Genomic DNA, 17,882 nt, shown 5'->3' with positions numbered 1-17,882 from the left:
TAGGCCGATATTTGAGCATATTAAAGGTATGGATAATGCATTAGCCGATATCTTATCTCGTATTATTCATTAAACAGGTATGCAGTATTTTGGACCATCCTCATCTGGCAGCAAAAATAATGGTATACCATCACCTGGTGGTAATCCATTAAGCATAAGTAATCAAGCACGATCAGTAGCAAATACTTATTTTTATAATGGAATATCAATACAAGAAGTTAGAAATCCTTCTTTAAAGTATCGTACTCAAGCATCATTAGCAGAAAAACAAAAAGTTCTTTTAGATAACTTTTGGAATATTAGAACAAATACTGAAAGCATGAGAAGAGGGCATGAAAAGCTTATTAGAGCACTTGAGCAAGAGTTTTTAGCATATAATTATGATTATAAAATAGCAAAACAACACCTTTCTTTTTTGCAGGAAAAATATACAGAGCAAAAAGGAGAATATGATACAATAGTTAGGCATTTTAGAACTATTAATATAAGATGTCAAATTCTACAAGAAGAGGCTAATAAGCCCACCGTAATTGAGCATAATTTACAAGAAAAAGAGGCTAATAAGCCCAACTTACTTGAGCATAATAGTGAATTTTCTCTTGAGCAAAAATCTAAAAATCCCTATTTTCTTCAAACTCTAGCTAGAGAAAGGTATAAGTTTTTACCAGTAGATGTTAAGAGTCACATAATTGAATTAGAATATGAGCAAAATACATCTCTTCAACTGTACATTCAATCTTTTCTTTTCAATTTAAAAAGTAATCCACATCCTGGCATCACCATTATTACCAAAAACTGTTCCCATTACACTATTTACTTAGCAAGGATTAACATGATTGAATATAGAGAATTGCATTTAGAGCATAAACAAAAAACAATCATAGTTACTCCAGCATTTTTAGCAAAATTTGGTTATCTAGATCAACTTTATGTTGAAAGTAGTAAGCATTTAGATTCATTCCCCGAAAAATTTAAAGAAATTATAAGTTTTTATCTGCCTCTCTGGAAAAATATAAAATTAGATTTCACTAGTATACCCCCAGAGTGGTTTAAAGATAGCATTTACCCAGATTTAGCACAACATAGAATTATTATTTCTTTTGACGAATTACTTAGTCCGGGAGAATCAGCACAAACAGGAATGCCTACCAAACAAGACATCCAACAATACAGAGGAGCAATAATAGCCGAGCAACAGTTATTTAATGATGATTGTCTGACCCTCCTGTACCAGTCTAAATTTATCAAGGTGTATTCAGAATCCACATCCAGGAGACCAGATGATATATATGAATACAAGATTAGCACTACAGGAGCAAAAGTTTTTGATGAAATCTACAATCAGATAGCAGCAGATTACAGCAGAAGATAATGACAACTCATACTGGAATAGCTTAGGAGAAGAAGAGCTACACAACATAGATAACATGATGGATGCATGAAGACCACGTGAAGAATCCATCCAGCAGAATAGTCGCCAAACTATTTGGCTCCATACGGCCAGTACAAAGCAACATATGAAAAGAAGAAACATTTTGGTTTCATCCGGCTAGCAGAAGCAGAAGGATTCCCTAAGAAATTTAGATATGAATAAGGGCATTATTGTCCAACCACTTTAATTTTGTCCTTCTTTATAAATACTGTACCCATTTTGGGTTTATTTATAAGTCTCCCTTACTTATATTCATCAGATTGAGCCTATATTTTTTCATCAATGATTATTATCGTTTATTAAAAATAAAAAAACTCCCCAACAGAATTAGTCAAAAAATTATTATTTTGGTTAAAAAAGGAGTCAAACATTGTTATAAAAACTATGAACTCATATTTTGAAATTTCTGTTTTTTCTGTTAAATTCATCTGCGAAAAATTTTCTCGAACCAAATTTATTTCAAAGTTCTGACCGCACTCCTAACGGCTCCTAGTTTGACCCCACGAACCCTAACTGCCCCCTCAAATCCTTGCTTTGACTTCCCACTTCACTCCAGCCCGTTACTTTCTGTCACATTTTTATATAGCCGTTGGGAGCCTCTGTTTCTGCCTCTGCCTCTCTCTCTCTCTCTCTCTCTCTCGCAACAACGACAACAATCCGCACAACAATGGCGAGCTCAGAACTCCTCCTTTCTCATTCTGAGTCTACAGCGGTTACTGCCACAGTAGATCCCATTACCGCTTCTTCTTCTCTGAAGCGGAAGAGACCCCCCATGATTGAGATCCCAAACGTCTTGCAAGAAATTAAAACCGAAAAGCTCGGAGATTTCACGCCAGAGAACGACGCCGTCTGCTTCAGTGGGATTGGAGTTGGGGTCTCCGCCGCCAAAGGCAAGAAAAAGTTTATGGAAGATACCCACAAGATAGTTTCTTGCTTACAAGGCAACAACTCCAAGAAGGTAAACAAATTGCCCAAATCTTTATGGTTTTTCCTTATTTATATGCTTATATATCTACTATCTTTTAGAGTTATTTTTTAATTGTAATTGGTTTTTGCGTTGTTCATGTGTAGGGTTTCTTTGGGGTGTATGATGGGCATGGTGGCAAGAAGGCTGCAGATTTTGTTGCTGACAATTTGCACAATAATATTCTTGAAATGATGGAAGTGCATACAGAAATAGAAGAGGCGGTTAAAGCTGGGTATCTGAAAACAGACCAGGAGTTCTTGAAACAGGTAATTGCAATTCTGGATTCTTTATTTGATGTTCACGACTGATTAATGTTAGAGATGTGAGCCGTTAATCTGACATTTAAAATGTTAAAAAGTGAGGATTCGGTCCAATTCGTTTAGAAAACTTCATTGGTGATTAGTCCTGATTCATAGAAAAGAAATGGTGTTCAGCGCATATGAATTGATTCCCATCTGAGTGCGTTTCATTAATTGTTGAAGGTAATGTTGTTAGCTCTGAATAAATGTAATATTAGGCATATTTTATTACCAATTGGAGGTAATTCGCTGACAATGCTTGGTCTTCTTTCCTGACCTTTTGTATTATGGAAATCTTTATTGATGGCTGCGAGTAAATGCAGGGTTTAGGAAGTGGTACCTGCTGTGTCACAGCTATAATTGAAGGGCAAGAGGTCGTTATTTCAAACTTGGGGGATTGCAGGGCTGTTCTTTGTAGAGGTGGAGTGGCGGAGGCTCTTACCTTGGATCATACGGCAGAACAGGAGGACGAACGCAAACGAATAGAGAATGAGGTTTTTAACATAATCATTGTCACAATTACATTACATGGTACTGACATACAAGAGACAACTTAAAGTATTTGATGATAATTGTTGATATTGTGATCAGGGAGGATATGTAGAGTTCCACCGAGGAGCATGGAGAGTTCATGGCGTTCTTTCTGTTTCTAGAAGCATTGGAGATGCTCATCTGAAAGACTGGGTGCTGGCTGAGCCTGAAACAAAGATCCTACAGCTCACTCCAGATATGGAATTTCTTGTATTGGCTTCGGATGGACTGTGGGGAGAGGTATGCAGAGAGATTTTCATGCATGAAAAAATCCATGTTAAATTATGGACTTATCTTTAAAACAGGCACATTCTTATCTTAGCTCATCTTAGGTGGTCCACCTTAATAGTTCTGAATTTACTTTATATTGACTTGAATTTTGCATAAATAGGTCTTTGTGATCTTAGCAGATACGCTGGTTCAGGCGTTGGGATGGCATATGTTTTAGGATAAAACTTAGGTTAGGTCACCGATATTAGATTTAGGTCACCGATATTAGGTTAGGTCACCGATATTAGATTTATTAGTTTCCATTTATTTTCACTTTTGCAGCATTAGCATCAATGTTAATGGCATATCATGTATATATCCCCGTAGCATGAATGAGGTATCCAAGCCTACATTCCTGTTGAAAATTATGAATGTCAGTCCTTTCAAACTTTGATGTTTATGGTTTTTCCTAGGTTGGCAACCAAGAAGCCATTGATACGGTGACCCGATTATGTTCAGTTCAGAAAAAATTGGGACCCTCAGGAGATCTACTGAAGGATAATGTGGAAGACTATGGCTGTGTTAGTGTGAGCCCTTCATCAAAGTTACGAAGAATTTCGCTAGTTAAGCAACTTAAAGGCACACAATCTCCAGGCTACAAGAAGACAGTCAATAGCTGGAAAGAGAGTGAGAATGACTTCCCGAGTGAAAATGAGAGCCCTCCATCGAAGTCAAGAATATCCTTGGTGAAGCGAGTAAACATGAAGAATGAATCTCCCATAAAAGAGACTCAATCTCCAGGCTATAAGAAGACTGACAATAGCTGGAAAGATAGTGAGAATGACTTCGCGAGTGAAAATGAAAGCCCCCCATTGAAGTCAAGAAAAATATCCTTAGTAAAGCGAGTAAACATGAAGAATGAATCTCCCATAAAAGATACTCAATCTCCAGGCTATAAGAAGACCGTTAATAGCTGGAAAGATAGTGAGAATGACTTTCCAAGTGAAAATGAAAGCCCTCCATCAAAGTCAAGAAGAATATCATTGGTAAAGCGAGTAAATATGAAGATTCAACCAGCCTCCGGTGGACTGGTGGCTGCTTGTAAGGAGCTTGTGAACCTTGCATTGAGTAGGGGTAGTTTGGACGACATCACTGTGATGATAATTGATCTAAATCATTTCAGATGCCAGCTCAGTTGATTGGCATTTGTGCTCTTGCAGTACGCCTTTCTCCTGTAGTTAAGGAACCTTGCAGAAAGCTATACAGAAAGCTGTGCAGGGTCGAATTGCTAGTAACAACTTTTCTCTTTCTTAAAAGCTCAATGATAATGCTAATGGCCACTCTTTCGTTAGTACTTCTTTCTCACCTTTGATGTATCTGCCATCTGTATATTAATCTTGGAATTGCAGTACCGAATATTAATGGTGATAAATGAAGCGTCGCTTGGCTGCTTATGAAGATCTTTGTGTTCATATATGAAAAGTGAATCACTGAGAACTAAAATCATAAATGAAGCTCCAATTATCGTTCAGAAAGATAACAAAGCTTGATTGTTCGAAAAAGTCATTAATTTGCATCATCAGTCGTGCTCTTATATGGAAAGAGCTAATGAACTGCTATTGTTCCCCCCCACCAACTTCTCTAAATACAGAGATTGTAAATCTGCCTCCCTAATCCCTTGGCTTTTGTATTTTACTCTCTTAGATAGATCAACATCCCTAGCTATCATTTGCCTGTATCTTCGTTTTCCTTGTCATGCCTCCCATGTTCAAACTACAATGAACTGAGTTATACAGTTTATATCTGCATAATCTTACTCAAACTCAAGAGTAGTGAAGAATTCCTCTCATTTTCTGCACCCTGCCACCCAGCATTCCTGCTAACTACTAACTTTTCCACCACTGTACATATACTGCTCAATTATGAAGTTTAAAAAAGCATCTGGTGAAACAGTACAAAGCATGTGGAAGTATAATAACCCACATCGTAAATCCAAATTATTTATATATATATATATATATATATATTTTACTTCGTTAGTCTCCTTTACCCCACCCATATGCTCTCCCCTGATAAGAATTTTAGTTCTTTATATTCTGGTACACTGTCACATGAACTTCATATGTGATGAAAAAGGGGTAGTTGCTTTTTTCCATGCATGAAAAAGATAGATTTATGGGGATCAAACTCATCTTCAACCCAAACCACTTCCAAGAAGAAAAAAAGGTGGGTTTTGTTAAAAATAGAAAGGGCAAAACAGATTGGAAAGCTTGCACGGCTTAGATGCATGTAAAACGTGTTACTCTTAAGTTCACCCTCCATCCTCACTTCTCTCTGCCTCTAAAGACTGCCAGTTTGGAAATTGAGTCATTAGCCTGTGGCTCGATTGATAACATGCTGCCAAGAAAAGCTTCGTGCCAAATCTTATGGGTGAGATCTTAGCCAAACCAACTCATTCATCTTTGTCTCTCAATGCCTTGTAGTCTGATTAATTTGATCAAGACTATATATATATCCTCTTCATTTCTTCATATAAATCAATCACTTTTCTTATAAATCATTGAGTAACCATGCATGATCCAATTGGAATTCCTGCTTGCTTTTCATCCGGTACTCAAAGGCCGGTTGATGATCCAAATCCAACCAGCGTGATCAGGGCAGGACAGAGTGTGTTCATGTCAGTGTACAGCACAAAGATAGCTGGTCAGTGCCGTCTGATCACCATCACTTGGTGCAAGAACTTGTTGCTACATGGTCTCTCTGTTTCTGTTCAAGGCCAATATGGAGACGAAGATTATCGGTGTAAGGTTGAGCTGAAGCCGTGGTACTTTTGGAGGAAGCAAGGCTCCAAGCAATTTCTGGTGGATGGCAGCACAGTTGATGTGGTCTGGGACCTAAAAGCTGCAAAATTCAACGGAGAAACCGAGCCGCGATCTGACTATTATGTTGCTATTGTGTGTGAAGAGGAGGTGGTGTTGCTTGTTGGTGATCAAAAGAAAGATGCATACAGAAGAACAGGTTGCAGGCCATCACTCATAGAACCCATCTTGGTTTCGAGGAAGGAACATTTGTTTGGCAAGAAGAGATACTCAACAAGAATCAAGTTCCATGAAAAGGAAAGCTTTCATGAGATTTTGATTGAGTGCAACAACATCTCTGCCACTGGGGCGGATCCAGAACTGGAGATAAAGATAGATGGGAGCATAGCTCTCCATGTCAAGCACCTCCATTGGAAATTCAGAGGTAATGAGTGTGTTGATATAAACAAAACTAAAGTTGAAGTTTATTGGGATGTTCATGATTGGCTCTTCAGCTCTGGGCCAAGGCATGGAATGTTCATTTTCAAGCCAATATCATCTTCATCACCAGAAACTGCGCAGTCAACCCAAGAACAAGAGTTGACTGAAAAGTCAAGTTGTGCAGCAGAAGAAGAGGATGAGAAGGCAGGTGGGTCATCTGTATTTTCCTTATTCGTTTATGCTTGGAAGGTGGAATGATGATTGTGTTCAAAGTGGTTCATTAACACACGTTATTGAAGTGATTAATTAGCAACATTATTGCATTAAACATGAGCAAAGGGAATTAAGGGAAAGGGATTAATTAAGGCTCCACGTTCATGCACATTTTGGATTTGGAGGGTAGACCCCTACTTCTACAGTGAGGTTCCACATACGAACAGATGGACCCAACTGGTTTGGGATTTTGCTTGCTACAGCTGGAATTGAATAATATGGAACATGATTAGACAGGGCCAGATTGGATCACATTTACATGCCCAATAATCCCCCAATCCCAATCGCCCAATTACCCATTTTCGGTTTATAATTGCTCTATGACGTATATGTGGATCATCTTTATTTTTTATTTTTAGTTTCCTTACCTTTTCTGTTTTTATTATTGTCGCCGAGTGTTTAAAGAAAACTCTTAGTAATGTTGTATAAATAAATGAGAGTCAAATTCTTATCGCGGATTTGAAATATTTACGATCGATCACTTGAATTATAACATATTTTGTGTATAACCAAAGCAGAGGATCCGAACTCATAATTTGGATACAAACTAGATTTAGATTCCTAGTCAAGGATCTGACCATCCAATCTTATGATGACTGCTTTTGGGCAGGCCACACCTATAAATAGACATGTTGGCTAAGTTACCAAAAGTGAAAACCATACGAAGTAAAGAAAGAAAAAAAGGTAAAAGTCTCGGGGTTGGCCCATAGCAACATGCCTACCACGTGACATGAATGTAACCTAAAAGACAGGAATAGATTCCTGCATGAGATGGATGGGCCGTTGGTGGCCCATATACTTTTGCTTCATATTCTTGTTTGGCAAAAAAACAAGCCCAATAATTTATTCTAAGTGAAAAGGTTGTTCATTTCTCACTTGACACTTTTGTAAAGTCCTTTTAGAAGATGAAAAAGGCATGTGGAAAGGAAAAAGAAGAAAACATCCCACAAGAGATTAGTGATTCAGTGGTCCATTCTACTTCTACGACAGGCCATTTTCAAAGGGTTTGGCGGGTCCGAAAAGGAGCCTTTTACAATTTGTTGGAATATCCACTTGTTCGCGGCCTCAGTGTAGTGGACCCTGTCCCAGTTGATCCGAACCGTCGGATCATTGCATGATTTCGCGATGACCGTCTGATGGTCTTCTTGGTCCCACATTTTGCGTACCTGTTGTAATTATATTTCCCACCATGACCGCAACATGCTATAAGGGGATTCTCAAACCCTACATTACAAATTCAAAATTGTGACTTGCATTGTAGGGTGGATGCAAAATTCATCTAAAGTTAACGAACTCACAAATTGAGGTAAAGTGTTACCATATTTTTTGGTTTGGGTGATAAGGGTGCGCTTTACTGAGTAGACATCAACATAGGTGATTGCAGCCAATGGAAGATCTTTCTTAAGGTGAAGCATAGCCTCATTTAGTCTTTGGTTGAAATATTGGGCCACCTCATTTAACTGATCTGCACACCCATAATTATCTATTTGGGCCGGGTTGATGAGGAAGCGGTCCAGAACATAAGGGAGGCAGCCCAGTGGGCCTGTGTTATGTATCCAAAATGATCTTCCTCCTTGTTCGTATACAATCTGTACTTATAGAAGCAAACATACCAAATGAATTGTTGCATGGGCTTGTAGCTTAAGTGGTTAAAAACATTTATCCCTGCATTCGAAATCCTAGATCTGAAATCCTAGAAGGTAACCTAAAGAAATATATATCAACCTTAATGGTATGAGAGAGCTGGCTCAGTACATCTGGAACATAAGCCTTGACTTGTTCTGTGGTAAGGTTGAGTTTGTAGCCAGCAGTGAGATCATTTTGGCCAATGTCAAAGGTATAAAGGGCTTGAGAAAAATACTCTTTCTTGGGCAGCAATTTACCAAATACTTCACCTATTTGCCAATTTTGAAACAATCCCAACTTCATCAACCAACAATTTTGACGCAAGAAATGGTAAACAAAGGAAGTGGAAGTAAAATGAGTAACCTTCTTTTTGATATATTTGGGATTTTGTACGGAAGTCCAAGAATTGAACAAGCTGCAAATCTAAAGAAATGGGGCTGACCCCACTTTGTGATATGGTTGTGTTTGGGGGCCTTATGGTTGATCCAGCTGTGGCAAAATTGGCTCCATGGCTGAAGTTTGAGCCCACCGAGTCCAGAAAAGCCCTCAGATGAGGCAATCTCAAGCTTTCCGCTTTGAAACAAGGAGGAGGTTAGAAGAAGATGTAGGTCAAAACTGCTTTGCGGATGGAAATGGACGGAAGTGATAAAATGAGAAAATTTTAGCAATTTTTAGAGATTCAGAGGTTAAGTGAGAAAATTTCAGTTTAAGAAAGTAAAATAAGACCGAGCATTCGTTTTAGGGGTGAAATAGTAACTAAGTCTAATAATAATCAGTAAATTTAGACATGTGAAAAATAAAAAAAAGGACTTCAGATTCAGGTCACGAGTGTGTCACTCTCCGCATGTTTGATGCATTATTTAATCTCCATGCTTTGGTATAGGATTGAAGAACAGAGCCCAATACTTTTGGCGTACTTGGCATATTGTTTTTAACTAAAAGAATGCATGCAAAAGCTGAATTTTTGTCCTGTTTTTCAACTTGGTAATGATAATATTGGTGGATCCAAATCCTTCATGAAATGGAGTCACATGCAGCACAGTTTCAAATCTGATGCCAGTAAAATCCAAAATGAGTTTCGTTTTTCAAGTTTGCCAAAACCTTTCTGCATCTAATAGGATATGTCCTCGGGAATTGAGAAAACGACCATAACATTATAGCAAAGGGAAAACAGAAACAGAAACAAAAACATGACATTGTTTTGTAAAGTTGGTGAAGAGAGAGAGATTTACTTGACCAAAAAGAGAGAGAGAGAGAGAGAGAGAGATTTGAGGAGCAAAGAGAAGTTGCAGAGGAAGTACCTATGAAGTCAATTAGAAGACGCCCATCAGAGTAGCGTCCGGATGGGGTGTGGAAATAAGTCTCTCCATTTGGGTAAGGGGCTTGTCCGAAAGCTGCAGACAGGCCCCCGGTGTCTGAGTTTGAGTCTCCAAAGTTGAACATGGCCGGGAAAGAGCATGATCTTACAGAAATGCTAGGACTCGGAAGCACTAATGTTGCCCAAATTACAAGGCCAAAGAGAATATGATGATCTCTTAGTCTAAGGAGGAAGCGAGTTTCCATATGTGTAGACTATTGAGAGAGAACTATAGTGGATGAAAGAAGATACTGTAGAGAAAATGAAGAATGTGACAGTTGGGTCTTTCTTTATCTGTTTCATGCTTAATTTAATTTAATCCATCAAGTATATGACAAAACTGATCCATCAAGAAAATAGAAAAAAGAACACCGAAAAATATTATGGTGGCCTTGAGTATTTTATCTAAATAGTGAAAAGGAGGGACACTTGATCTAATTTTCAATGAGCTTGCTGCTACCTATGGCAAGCCATTTTCAATGGAACTGGTGGGTCAGAAAATGAACCATCTACAATTTGATCAAAGACCCTTTTGTTAGCTGCTTGAGTGTAATGAAACCCATCCCAATTTACCCAGAGTGATGGGTCTTGGCATGCCTTTCCCACCAATATTTCCCTGCCATGCACCTTAATCTTTCCACCACAGTGCAAGTTGTTGTTGTACTTCCCTCCTTGACCACAGCATGCTCTTATTGGTTGCTCAAATCCTGCAGTGTATTTAGCTCAACAAATTCAAATCACTAGTGGATCCAAATCACAGGTGTATGTTCAAGTTTAGCTTACCATGTTTTTTGGGTTGGCTAATGAGGGAGTATTTGGCTGAGTAAATATCAACATATGTGATTGCAGCCAATGGTAGTTCTTCTCTTAATTGGACCACAACTTCTTTCAATCCATGGTTGAAAAACTGAGCAACTTCATTGTAAGGTGTGGCACATCCGGCCTTGTCCACCTGAGAGGCTAATACTGGTAGGCGGGCCAATACATAGGGGAGACAGCCTACAGGACCCGTATTGTGTATCCAAAAGTATCTACCTCCTTGATCGTATACATTCTGTATATATGTAACAAACAACCACTTGAGCTTCAAATGAAGGACTATAAAGAAAACCAATCCATTTAGTGAAGTTATAAAATGTTGTTTAGGGTTTAGCTTGTTGGATTGCTCATCACCTTGACAATGCTTTTGAACTGATTGAGGACATCAGGAACATAAGCTTTGACTTGGGCAGTGGACATGTTGAAGAAAAAGCCGGCTGCTAAATCGTTCTGACCAATATCAAAGGTGTACAATGCACGAGAGAAATCTTCTGCTTTAGGCATAAGTTGTTCAAAAACTCCACCTACATTGCAAATCATCTTCTCTTTTGAATGCACACAATAAGGCAAGTTTTTCCAACCAATAAATAAGAAGATATATATTATCAGTATATAAGTAGCATTTGTGACCTTGACTGCGAACAATTTGGGATCTTGGAGGAAAATCATAGAACTCGTCGTATTGAACATCCAAGGAAATGGGGCTAAACCCACTCTGATGAAGAGTTGTGTTTTGAGGTCTGATGGTTGAGGCTGCCGTCGCAAAGTTGGCTCCATGACTGAAGTTGCTCCCCACAGAATCAAGATATGCGCTAAGAAATGGCAATCCGAGGCTGTTAGCTGAAAACAGAGGATTCAATTCAATCAAGGCAATACTATTACATTGGATAATCTGAGTAGGTTGATTTTCTTCTTTCACTTGATGCCAGCTGAGATGCCATACATATTTTGTTTTGGTATTTTTGGTAGCTTCCAAACTCATTCAATTATGTTCATCCAAACCCAAGTCATGAATTCAGTTTAGTGGTCAACAAGCAAGGAGTACATGAATTCTTCATTTTATATTAGTTTCAAAGTTGAGGTACTAGCCATCATATTTTTGTGACAAAACCCACTTTCTGTTTACTGGTTTATGGAAGAAGATGGTAATTAAAATGAAGTACCTATAAAATCAATGACAAGGCGGCCATCGCAGTAACGACCGGCTGGGCCGTGGAAGTAGGACTCTCCATGGGGTGGACGAGCCTGGCCAAAAACTGCAGAGAAGCCACCGGTGTCAGAGTTCGAGTCCCCGAAGTTGAAAATAGCCGGGAACTTGCATGAAGTTGAGGCCAAAACCAAGCATGGTGCCAAGCTCACTGAGAGTGACACCAAAATAGCGACAACCAGTGTTTTTGAGAAATGCGATTCCATTATCATGTATGGGACACAGAGACTGAGGGAGAACATGAAATTTTTATAGTCTTAACAGCGAAGATGAAAATGGAGACTAGGAGGGCCATTAGGTCACCACTTAAGGGTCTTTCTTTATCTGTTTCTTGCTTAAGTTAAGGGATTACATTGACTGACCCTGAATCCAAGCAAAAAGAAGAATTAAAAACAAAAGATTCTAATGGCCTCAACATATTTTATTTGAGTACAGAAAAGGGTCGCATGTGATCTAATGAGCTTGCTGCCTATGGCAAGCCCTTTTCAATGGAATTGGTGGGTCTGAAAATGAACCATCTACAATCTGATCAAACACCCTTTTGTTAGCTGCTTGAGTGTAATGCACACCATCCCAATTCACCCAGAGAGATGGGTCTTGGCATGCCTTTCCCACCAATTTTACTTTGCCATGAACCTTAGCCTTTCCTCCACATCCAATGTGCAAGTTATAATTGTACTTCCCACCATGACCACAACATGCTCTTACTGGTTCCTTAAATCCTGCAATGTTTTGTATCACATGTCAACAAACTCAATCACTAATTAATCCACCCCATAAAGGAAGCAATTTCGATTTAACAAGAACTTACCATGCTTTTCGGGTTGGCTAATGAGGGAGTACTTGGCTGAGTAAACATCAACATATGTGATTGCAGCCAATGGCAGATCTTTTCTTAATTGGAACACAGCCTGTTTTAATCCACGGTTGAAAAATTGAGCAACTTTATTGTAAGGTATGGCACATCCGGCGTTGTCTACCTGCGCGGCTAATACAGGTAGGCGGTCCAGAACGTATGGAAGACAACCAACGGGACCTGTATTGTGTATCCAGAAATATCTACCTCCTTGACCATATATGTTCTGTGTATACATAGCAAGCACATCATTTTCAAATGAATGAAAAGCCAAATTAATCACAGTTTGGATTGTTAATTACCTTGACAATGTTTTTGAACTGATTTAGGACATCAGGAACATAAGCTTTTACTTGGGTAGTGGACATGTTCAAGAACAAACCAGCCGTTAAATCGTTCTGGCCAATATCAAAGGTGTACAATGCACGAGAGAAATCTTGTGCTTTAGGCATCAGTTGTTTAAAAACCCCACCTGCACATACATTGCAATTGATTTTCTGGTTTAGCATACAATCATGCAAGTTTTTTTAGGTAGGCTAGAAAGTACATAAGGAGAAATGACCTCGATTTCGAGCAACTTGGGATCTGGGATGAAAATCATAGAACTCATTGTATTGAACGTCCAGTGAGATGGGGCTAAAACCACTCTGGCGAAGAGTTGTGTTCTGGGGTCTGATGGTTGAGCCGGCCGTAGCAAAGTTGGCTCCATGGCTGAAGTTGCTTCCCACAGAATCAAGATATGCGCTAAGAAATGGCAATCCGAAGCTCTTAGCTGAAAACAGAGCATTCAATTCAATCAAGCCAATAGTGTTAGATAGTGGATGTTGGATAAGTCTGAAAACAGTGGCATTTTTGGTAGATTCCAAATTATGTTCATCCAAAATTACACGTGACAGTCTGGTAGTTTCCTAGTGAAGCGTCGGTGGATTGATTACCTAAACTTTTAAAGCATCATTTCCAATTATATATCTATCATATGTGAAAATGATTGGTAAGCTAGTACATTAAATTTATCATTTATCATTATTAGTTTCAGACTGTAGCTTAATAGTGAAGATTGAAGTACCTATAAAATCAATGACAAGACGGCCATCGCAGTAACGACCGGCTGGGCCGTGGAAGTAGGACTCTCCATGGGGCGAGCGAGCCTGGCCGAAAACCGCAGACAAGCCACCGGTGTCGGAGTTTGAGTCACCAAAGTTGAATATAGCCGGGAACTTGCACGAAGTTGAGGCCAAAGCCAAGCATGGTGCTAAGCTCAGTGAGAGTGACACCAAAATAGTGACAACTAGTGTTTTTGAGGAATGTGGCTCCATAATCATATGTCAGTGAGTTTGTGAGAGAGAGAGAGAGAGAGAGAGAGAGAGAGAGAGAGAGAGGGGAGAGGAACAGGGCAATTATTCTAAGCAAAACAGACAGTAGATATAGTGCTACATATGATATAGATAAGCTGGTGGTGACAGAAGAATGAGGTGTATGATCGGCTAGAGAAGGTAATAAACTGTGGAGATTGGAACAGAATTGTTGAAAAGGAAAACAATTTAACAAATAATGATGCCTTATTAGAAATCAAATCAGCAGGACTTTCTCTTTTTGCTTTTTAACCTTGAAATGGGCTGAGCAAAAGCTTTCGTAACTGAATTTGTCACCTTTATCAGCTTTGACGGGAAGCGCTCTGGCCTTTTCCAAGAAGGATCTTCTGGTTTCAAATTTCAATTCAACTTTGGCCATACGAGAGTCTATAAAATTTAAAGATCCCATTAAAGACAACATGTTGACTCCATGGCCCAATGGATAAGGCGCTGGTCTACGAAACCAGAGATTCTGGGTTCGATCCCCAGTGGAGTCGCTTATTTGCATAATGATTTTTTTTTTCTTTTTTTCTGCTCATTCTATCTGGCAGCCAGGTATATGTATGATTATATATTGCAGTAGGTCAAGGCTCACCTATCTGATAAATACTTCCCCATCCCCGTTTCATCGCCCCCTATTTCTATATCTTTTTCTCGATCTTTCTTTTATGTATCATTTTACACATTAAGAGTCTAGAAAATCTGTCGTTTCTTTGTTTCTCTTTTGGTGTGTGCGTTTGGCATGCCAAGATTACAAAGACTGAAGATGAGATATGATTCAAAGGAATGCTGCAATGCCCAACCTGGCCTTAGAAAATCCATGCCCCACTCAAAAAGGTTTAAATTCCACATAACATATACCAAATCTATAAAAGAGAGTTGTGTACTTGGAAGTAAAATCAAAAGTGCGGAGGCTTGTGGCATGCTTCAGTGATTGAAACTGGAGGGTCTGAAAATGCGCCGGCCATAAGTCGGTCGGCTAGCCATTGGTTTGCAGCATCAGAGTAGTGCACCCCATCCCAACTAATGTACTATGAAGGATTGCTACAAAGGGCCTCAACTTCAGTGCCATTAACAATAGTTTTTATCCCACAATGGACGACGGAATCACCATAACTTCCACAGCATTGAGCTAGCGGACTAGTAAAACCTGCACATTCCACACACCAGGAAAGAAAGGGTTTTGGACAGGCCAAAGAATGAAGCATAGGAACACTAGCTAAAGGCATGAACTGGAAGAAACTTACCATGCTTCTCTGCTTCGCTGATGAGTGTGTACCTTGCGGTATAGAGATCGACATAAGTAAGAACTGCCTCTGAAAGTTGGGCCCTTAGTTTAAACACCCTATCCTTGAGCTGTCTGTTAAATTCTTCAGCCACCTCATTGTGAGGCTTCCAGCAACCGTTTTGGTCTAGGTCGCCAGGTTTTGGCAGTTTATATGCAAGGGTTGAAGGCAAGCAGCCAAGGGGACCTGTGTTGTGAATCCAAAAAACTCTTGCTCCTTCTTGGTATAGTTGCTGCAAAACTTCAATATCATTATTTTGTTTGAGAATATAATCTTGCAAGGACAGTTCAAAGTTCAAAACAGATTTATTATGCAATTCATTGACAAGACATCAATTTTTTTAACACAACACGTTAGGCATTTCATGTGATAACTGTGTCGAAAAGAAACTAGAGAAATTGTTCCTGTTTTCATGGTTACCAATTTTCTACTCATAGATTACAGGTTATAAGTCAAACAATTAAAAAGAAAAAAAAAATGAAGACTTTGTACGGCTGAAAATATGAATTTTAAGATGGTCGAGTTACGTTTTGGTTGCCAAAACCTATTGCAGCTCAAGAAGAAAGGACAGCTGCTAATCATTACCTCTATTGTCAAAGCTAACTGCCCAGTGATGATGGAAATCGATGCCAGCACTTCGTCCATAGACTCCAACCTTAATCCAGCATGAAGATCGTTTTGTCCAATGTCTAATGTGTACAAGGCCTTGGAGAAATCACTTGGTCTTGGGAGGCTGGTCCTTTTATCTGAAAACCAATCCATAATGGAGTGCAACATAATGAATTAATGGTTCAAGTAATTTCCTCTATAACTCTTCTTCAGCAAACATATAGTCTAACCTTCAGTGAAAACCTCATTTACACGTGCTTTGAACTGCGCAAATTGTGAAAGCTGTAGGTTAAGAGAGATGGGGCTATATCTTGCTTCAAACATCCTGCCATCTAAGGGCTGAATTGTAGATCCTCCGGTTGCGAAACTTGCTCCATGATGGAAATTTGATCCGAGAGAATCCAGATAAGCACTAAGAAATGGGAGACCCAACTTATGAGCTGCAAGATTGGCAAAAGAAGTTCATAAGTAGCTTAAACGAAGGCAACTAGACATATTCACATATTGTACATTATGCTTTGGTACAATAATAATTACAAAGCATGGTGAGGAACAGAATGAGCACATAAGACAGTAAAATCCTGCATTAAAAAGATGTTCCAACCTCTAAGTAACTAGGCACTGAAAGAAAATTGCATACAGGAGATACAGAAGAGCATCCAATCCATCACAACAGTCCATGTTCTAACCTATAAAATCGATGATGAGACGCCCATCTGAGAACCTGCCTACAGGTTTACCAAAGAAGGTATTGCCATAGGGGTTAGGAAGCCGAAAAAACGTTGCTGACAAACCACCCGTGTCGGAATTTGAATCACCAAAGTTCTAGATTGCTGGAAATTGACAAGCACTACTTGATTTATCTTGTGTTCCAAGGCCCAAGAAGATTGAAAGAGCACCAACTAAAACAACTCCAACTGCCACTGCTTCAACACTCCTTCAGTCCCCAGGGCCCTCTCCACCATCTACTGATAGTAATAAACCTCACACGGTCCATATGAACCTCTTTCTGCTTCTCTCAGACGAAGAGATTTATCATATAATTTGATGTGAACCATATCAATTAGAAGTTCCATAAGATAAGAAGAATCATCACAAGGAAAAAATAGTAGCATTCTTCATATCATTCACAAGGAAAAAAGATGGGGCTGAAACTTCACCTTGATCAATAGGTGATGGTGGTTTCTGCAGAAGTTGTACTTCTCTTTGTGGTTAATTAGTGGAAGAAAATAAGCTGGTTTTAGGCTTTATAAAATCGGTAGAGGAGAGGAGCCTTACAAGTTATATATTTTAGGTCAAGTGGGCTGCTAGCAGAATTTGACAAATGAACCATAAGAAATATAAAAAAAACAAAGGCATTTTGGTGTCATCATCATCATCATCATCATAAACATGATTGGGTTTCACTTGGATTTGGTCTTCCACGTAACATAAACAACGTAGAAAACCAGCGTCGGAATTGGGGGGAGTCGTAAAAGGATTGGGAAAGATCCAATGATTTAGACTGCGCCACATGGGTTGTTTGAATTTATTCAAACCCACCAAGCGAACAAGTATTTTTCTTCCCACCAATCGGGAAACCTCGATGTCATTGAAAGAGGTTATGCTTATGAGATTGACACAAATGTAAATTTTTTCTCATTCTGCTCATTTCAAGTTGTGGGATTGGCTTAGTACCACCTATTAATCAGGATTTGACCTAGTACACTGGGATTTGTTATAGCCTCTTGGCAAAAGTCGATTCATTTGCGTAAATTTCCTGCTATATTCCACAGAGAGAGAGAGAGAGAGAGAGAGAGAGAGAGAGAGAGAGAGAGAG

General features: G+C 39.1%; 5 protein-coding genes, 1 non-coding gene and 1 pseudogene across 8 annotated transcripts; 3 read left to right on the top strand and 4 right to left on the bottom strand.

The window, feature by feature from the left end:
- The first annotated feature begins 1,935 nt into the window (after nucleotides 1–1,935).
- LOC103321834 (Protein phosphatase 2C family protein) lies at nucleotides 1,936–6,980 on the top strand. 2 transcript variants are annotated; one of them, XM_089046415.1, is made up of 6 exons: nucleotides 1,936–2,390; nucleotides 2,504–2,665; nucleotides 3,022–3,192; nucleotides 3,290–3,469; nucleotides 3,621–3,694; nucleotides 3,734–3,879. In XM_089046415.1, exons 1-5 carry the CDS (start codon nucleotides 2,100–2,102, stop codon nucleotides 3,675–3,677), a joined length of 861 nt encoding a protein of 286 aa, XP_088902541.1. In that variant the 5' UTR covers nucleotides 1,936–2,099; the 3' UTR covers nucleotides 3,678–3,694; nucleotides 3,734–3,879. The 2 variants fall into 2 exon arrangements, with proteins under 2 accessions (XP_088902541.1, XP_016647425.2); XM_016791939.2 differs by lacking the exons at nucleotides 3,621–3,694; nucleotides 3,734–3,879 and adding an exon at nucleotides 3,913–6,980 and having other exon boundaries at nucleotides 1,953–2,390.
- LOC107880419 (uncharacterized) lies at nucleotides 6,010–6,980 on the top strand. The gene has a single exon (XM_016791883.2). It carries the CDS (start codon nucleotides 6,010–6,012, stop codon nucleotides 6,934–6,936), a length of 927 nt encoding a protein of 308 aa, XP_016647369.1. The 3' UTR covers nucleotides 6,937–6,980.
- Nucleotides 6,981–7,893: 913 nt separating this feature from the next.
- LOC103321915 (GDSL esterase/lipase At3g26430-like) lies at nucleotides 7,894–10,167 on the bottom strand. Its single transcript, XM_089046416.1, is given in 6 exon segments — nucleotides 7,894–8,086; nucleotides 8,089–8,175; nucleotides 8,270–8,540; nucleotides 8,677–8,846; nucleotides 8,941–9,150; nucleotides 9,879–10,167. Coding segments are annotated over 6 exon segments (1,173 nt in total). The 5' UTR covers nucleotides 10,141–10,167; the 3' UTR covers nucleotides 7,894–7,913.
- Nucleotides 10,168–10,315: 148 nt separating this feature from the next.
- Nucleotides 10,316–12,202, bottom strand: LOC103321832 (GDSL esterase/lipase At3g26430-like). Its single transcript, XM_008223671.2, has 5 exons — nucleotides 11,917–12,202; nucleotides 11,384–11,593; nucleotides 11,108–11,277; nucleotides 10,718–10,988; nucleotides 10,316–10,641 (listed from the first exon to the last, which is right to left on the bottom strand). Exons 1-5 carry the CDS (start codon nucleotides 12,200–12,202, stop codon nucleotides 10,391–10,393), a joined length of 1,188 nt encoding a protein of 395 aa, XP_008221893.2. The 3' UTR covers nucleotides 10,316–10,390.
- A 52-nt stretch (nucleotides 12,203–12,254) lies between these two features.
- On the bottom strand, nucleotides 12,255–14,449 carry LOC103321833 (GDSL esterase/lipase At3g26430-like). The gene is made up of 5 exons (XM_008223672.3): nucleotides 13,883–14,449; nucleotides 13,379–13,588; nucleotides 13,119–13,288; nucleotides 12,772–13,042; nucleotides 12,255–12,682 (listed from the first exon to the last, which is right to left on the bottom strand). The coding sequence occupies exons 1-5, from the start codon at nucleotides 14,136–14,138 to the stop codon at nucleotides 12,414–12,416; spliced, it is 1,176 nt and encodes a 391-aa protein (XP_008221894.2). The 5' UTR covers nucleotides 14,139–14,449; the 3' UTR covers nucleotides 12,255–12,413.
- Nucleotides 14,450–14,592: 143 nt separating this feature from the next.
- On the top strand, nucleotides 14,593–14,665 carry TRNAR-ACG (transfer RNA arginine (anticodon ACG)). The gene has a single exon. It is a non-coding gene; the product is annotated as a tRNA-Arg (tRNA).
- Nucleotides 14,666–14,919: 254 nt separating this feature from the next.
- LOC103321831 (GDSL esterase/lipase At5g14450-like) lies at nucleotides 14,920–17,792 on the bottom strand (annotated as a pseudogene). Its single transcript, XR_016124268.1, has 5 exons — nucleotides 16,753–17,792; nucleotides 16,294–16,503; nucleotides 16,040–16,200; nucleotides 15,416–15,686; nucleotides 14,920–15,318 (listed from the first exon to the last, which is right to left on the bottom strand). The product of XR_016124268.1 is annotated as a GDSL esterase/lipase At5g14450-like (transcript).
- Nucleotides 17,793–17,882: the final 90 nt, after the last annotated feature.

Source organism: Prunus mume, linkage group LG2 (genome assembly GCF_029339155.1).
Source record: "Prunus mume cultivar Tortuosa linkage group LG2, ASM2933915v1, whole genome shotgun sequence".
Taxonomy (NCBI): Eukaryota; Viridiplantae; Streptophyta; class Magnoliopsida; order Rosales; family Rosaceae; genus Prunus; species Prunus mume.
The sequence above is the reverse complement of the archived record's forward strand: the minus strand, read 5'-3'. Positions and strand labels throughout refer to the sequence as shown.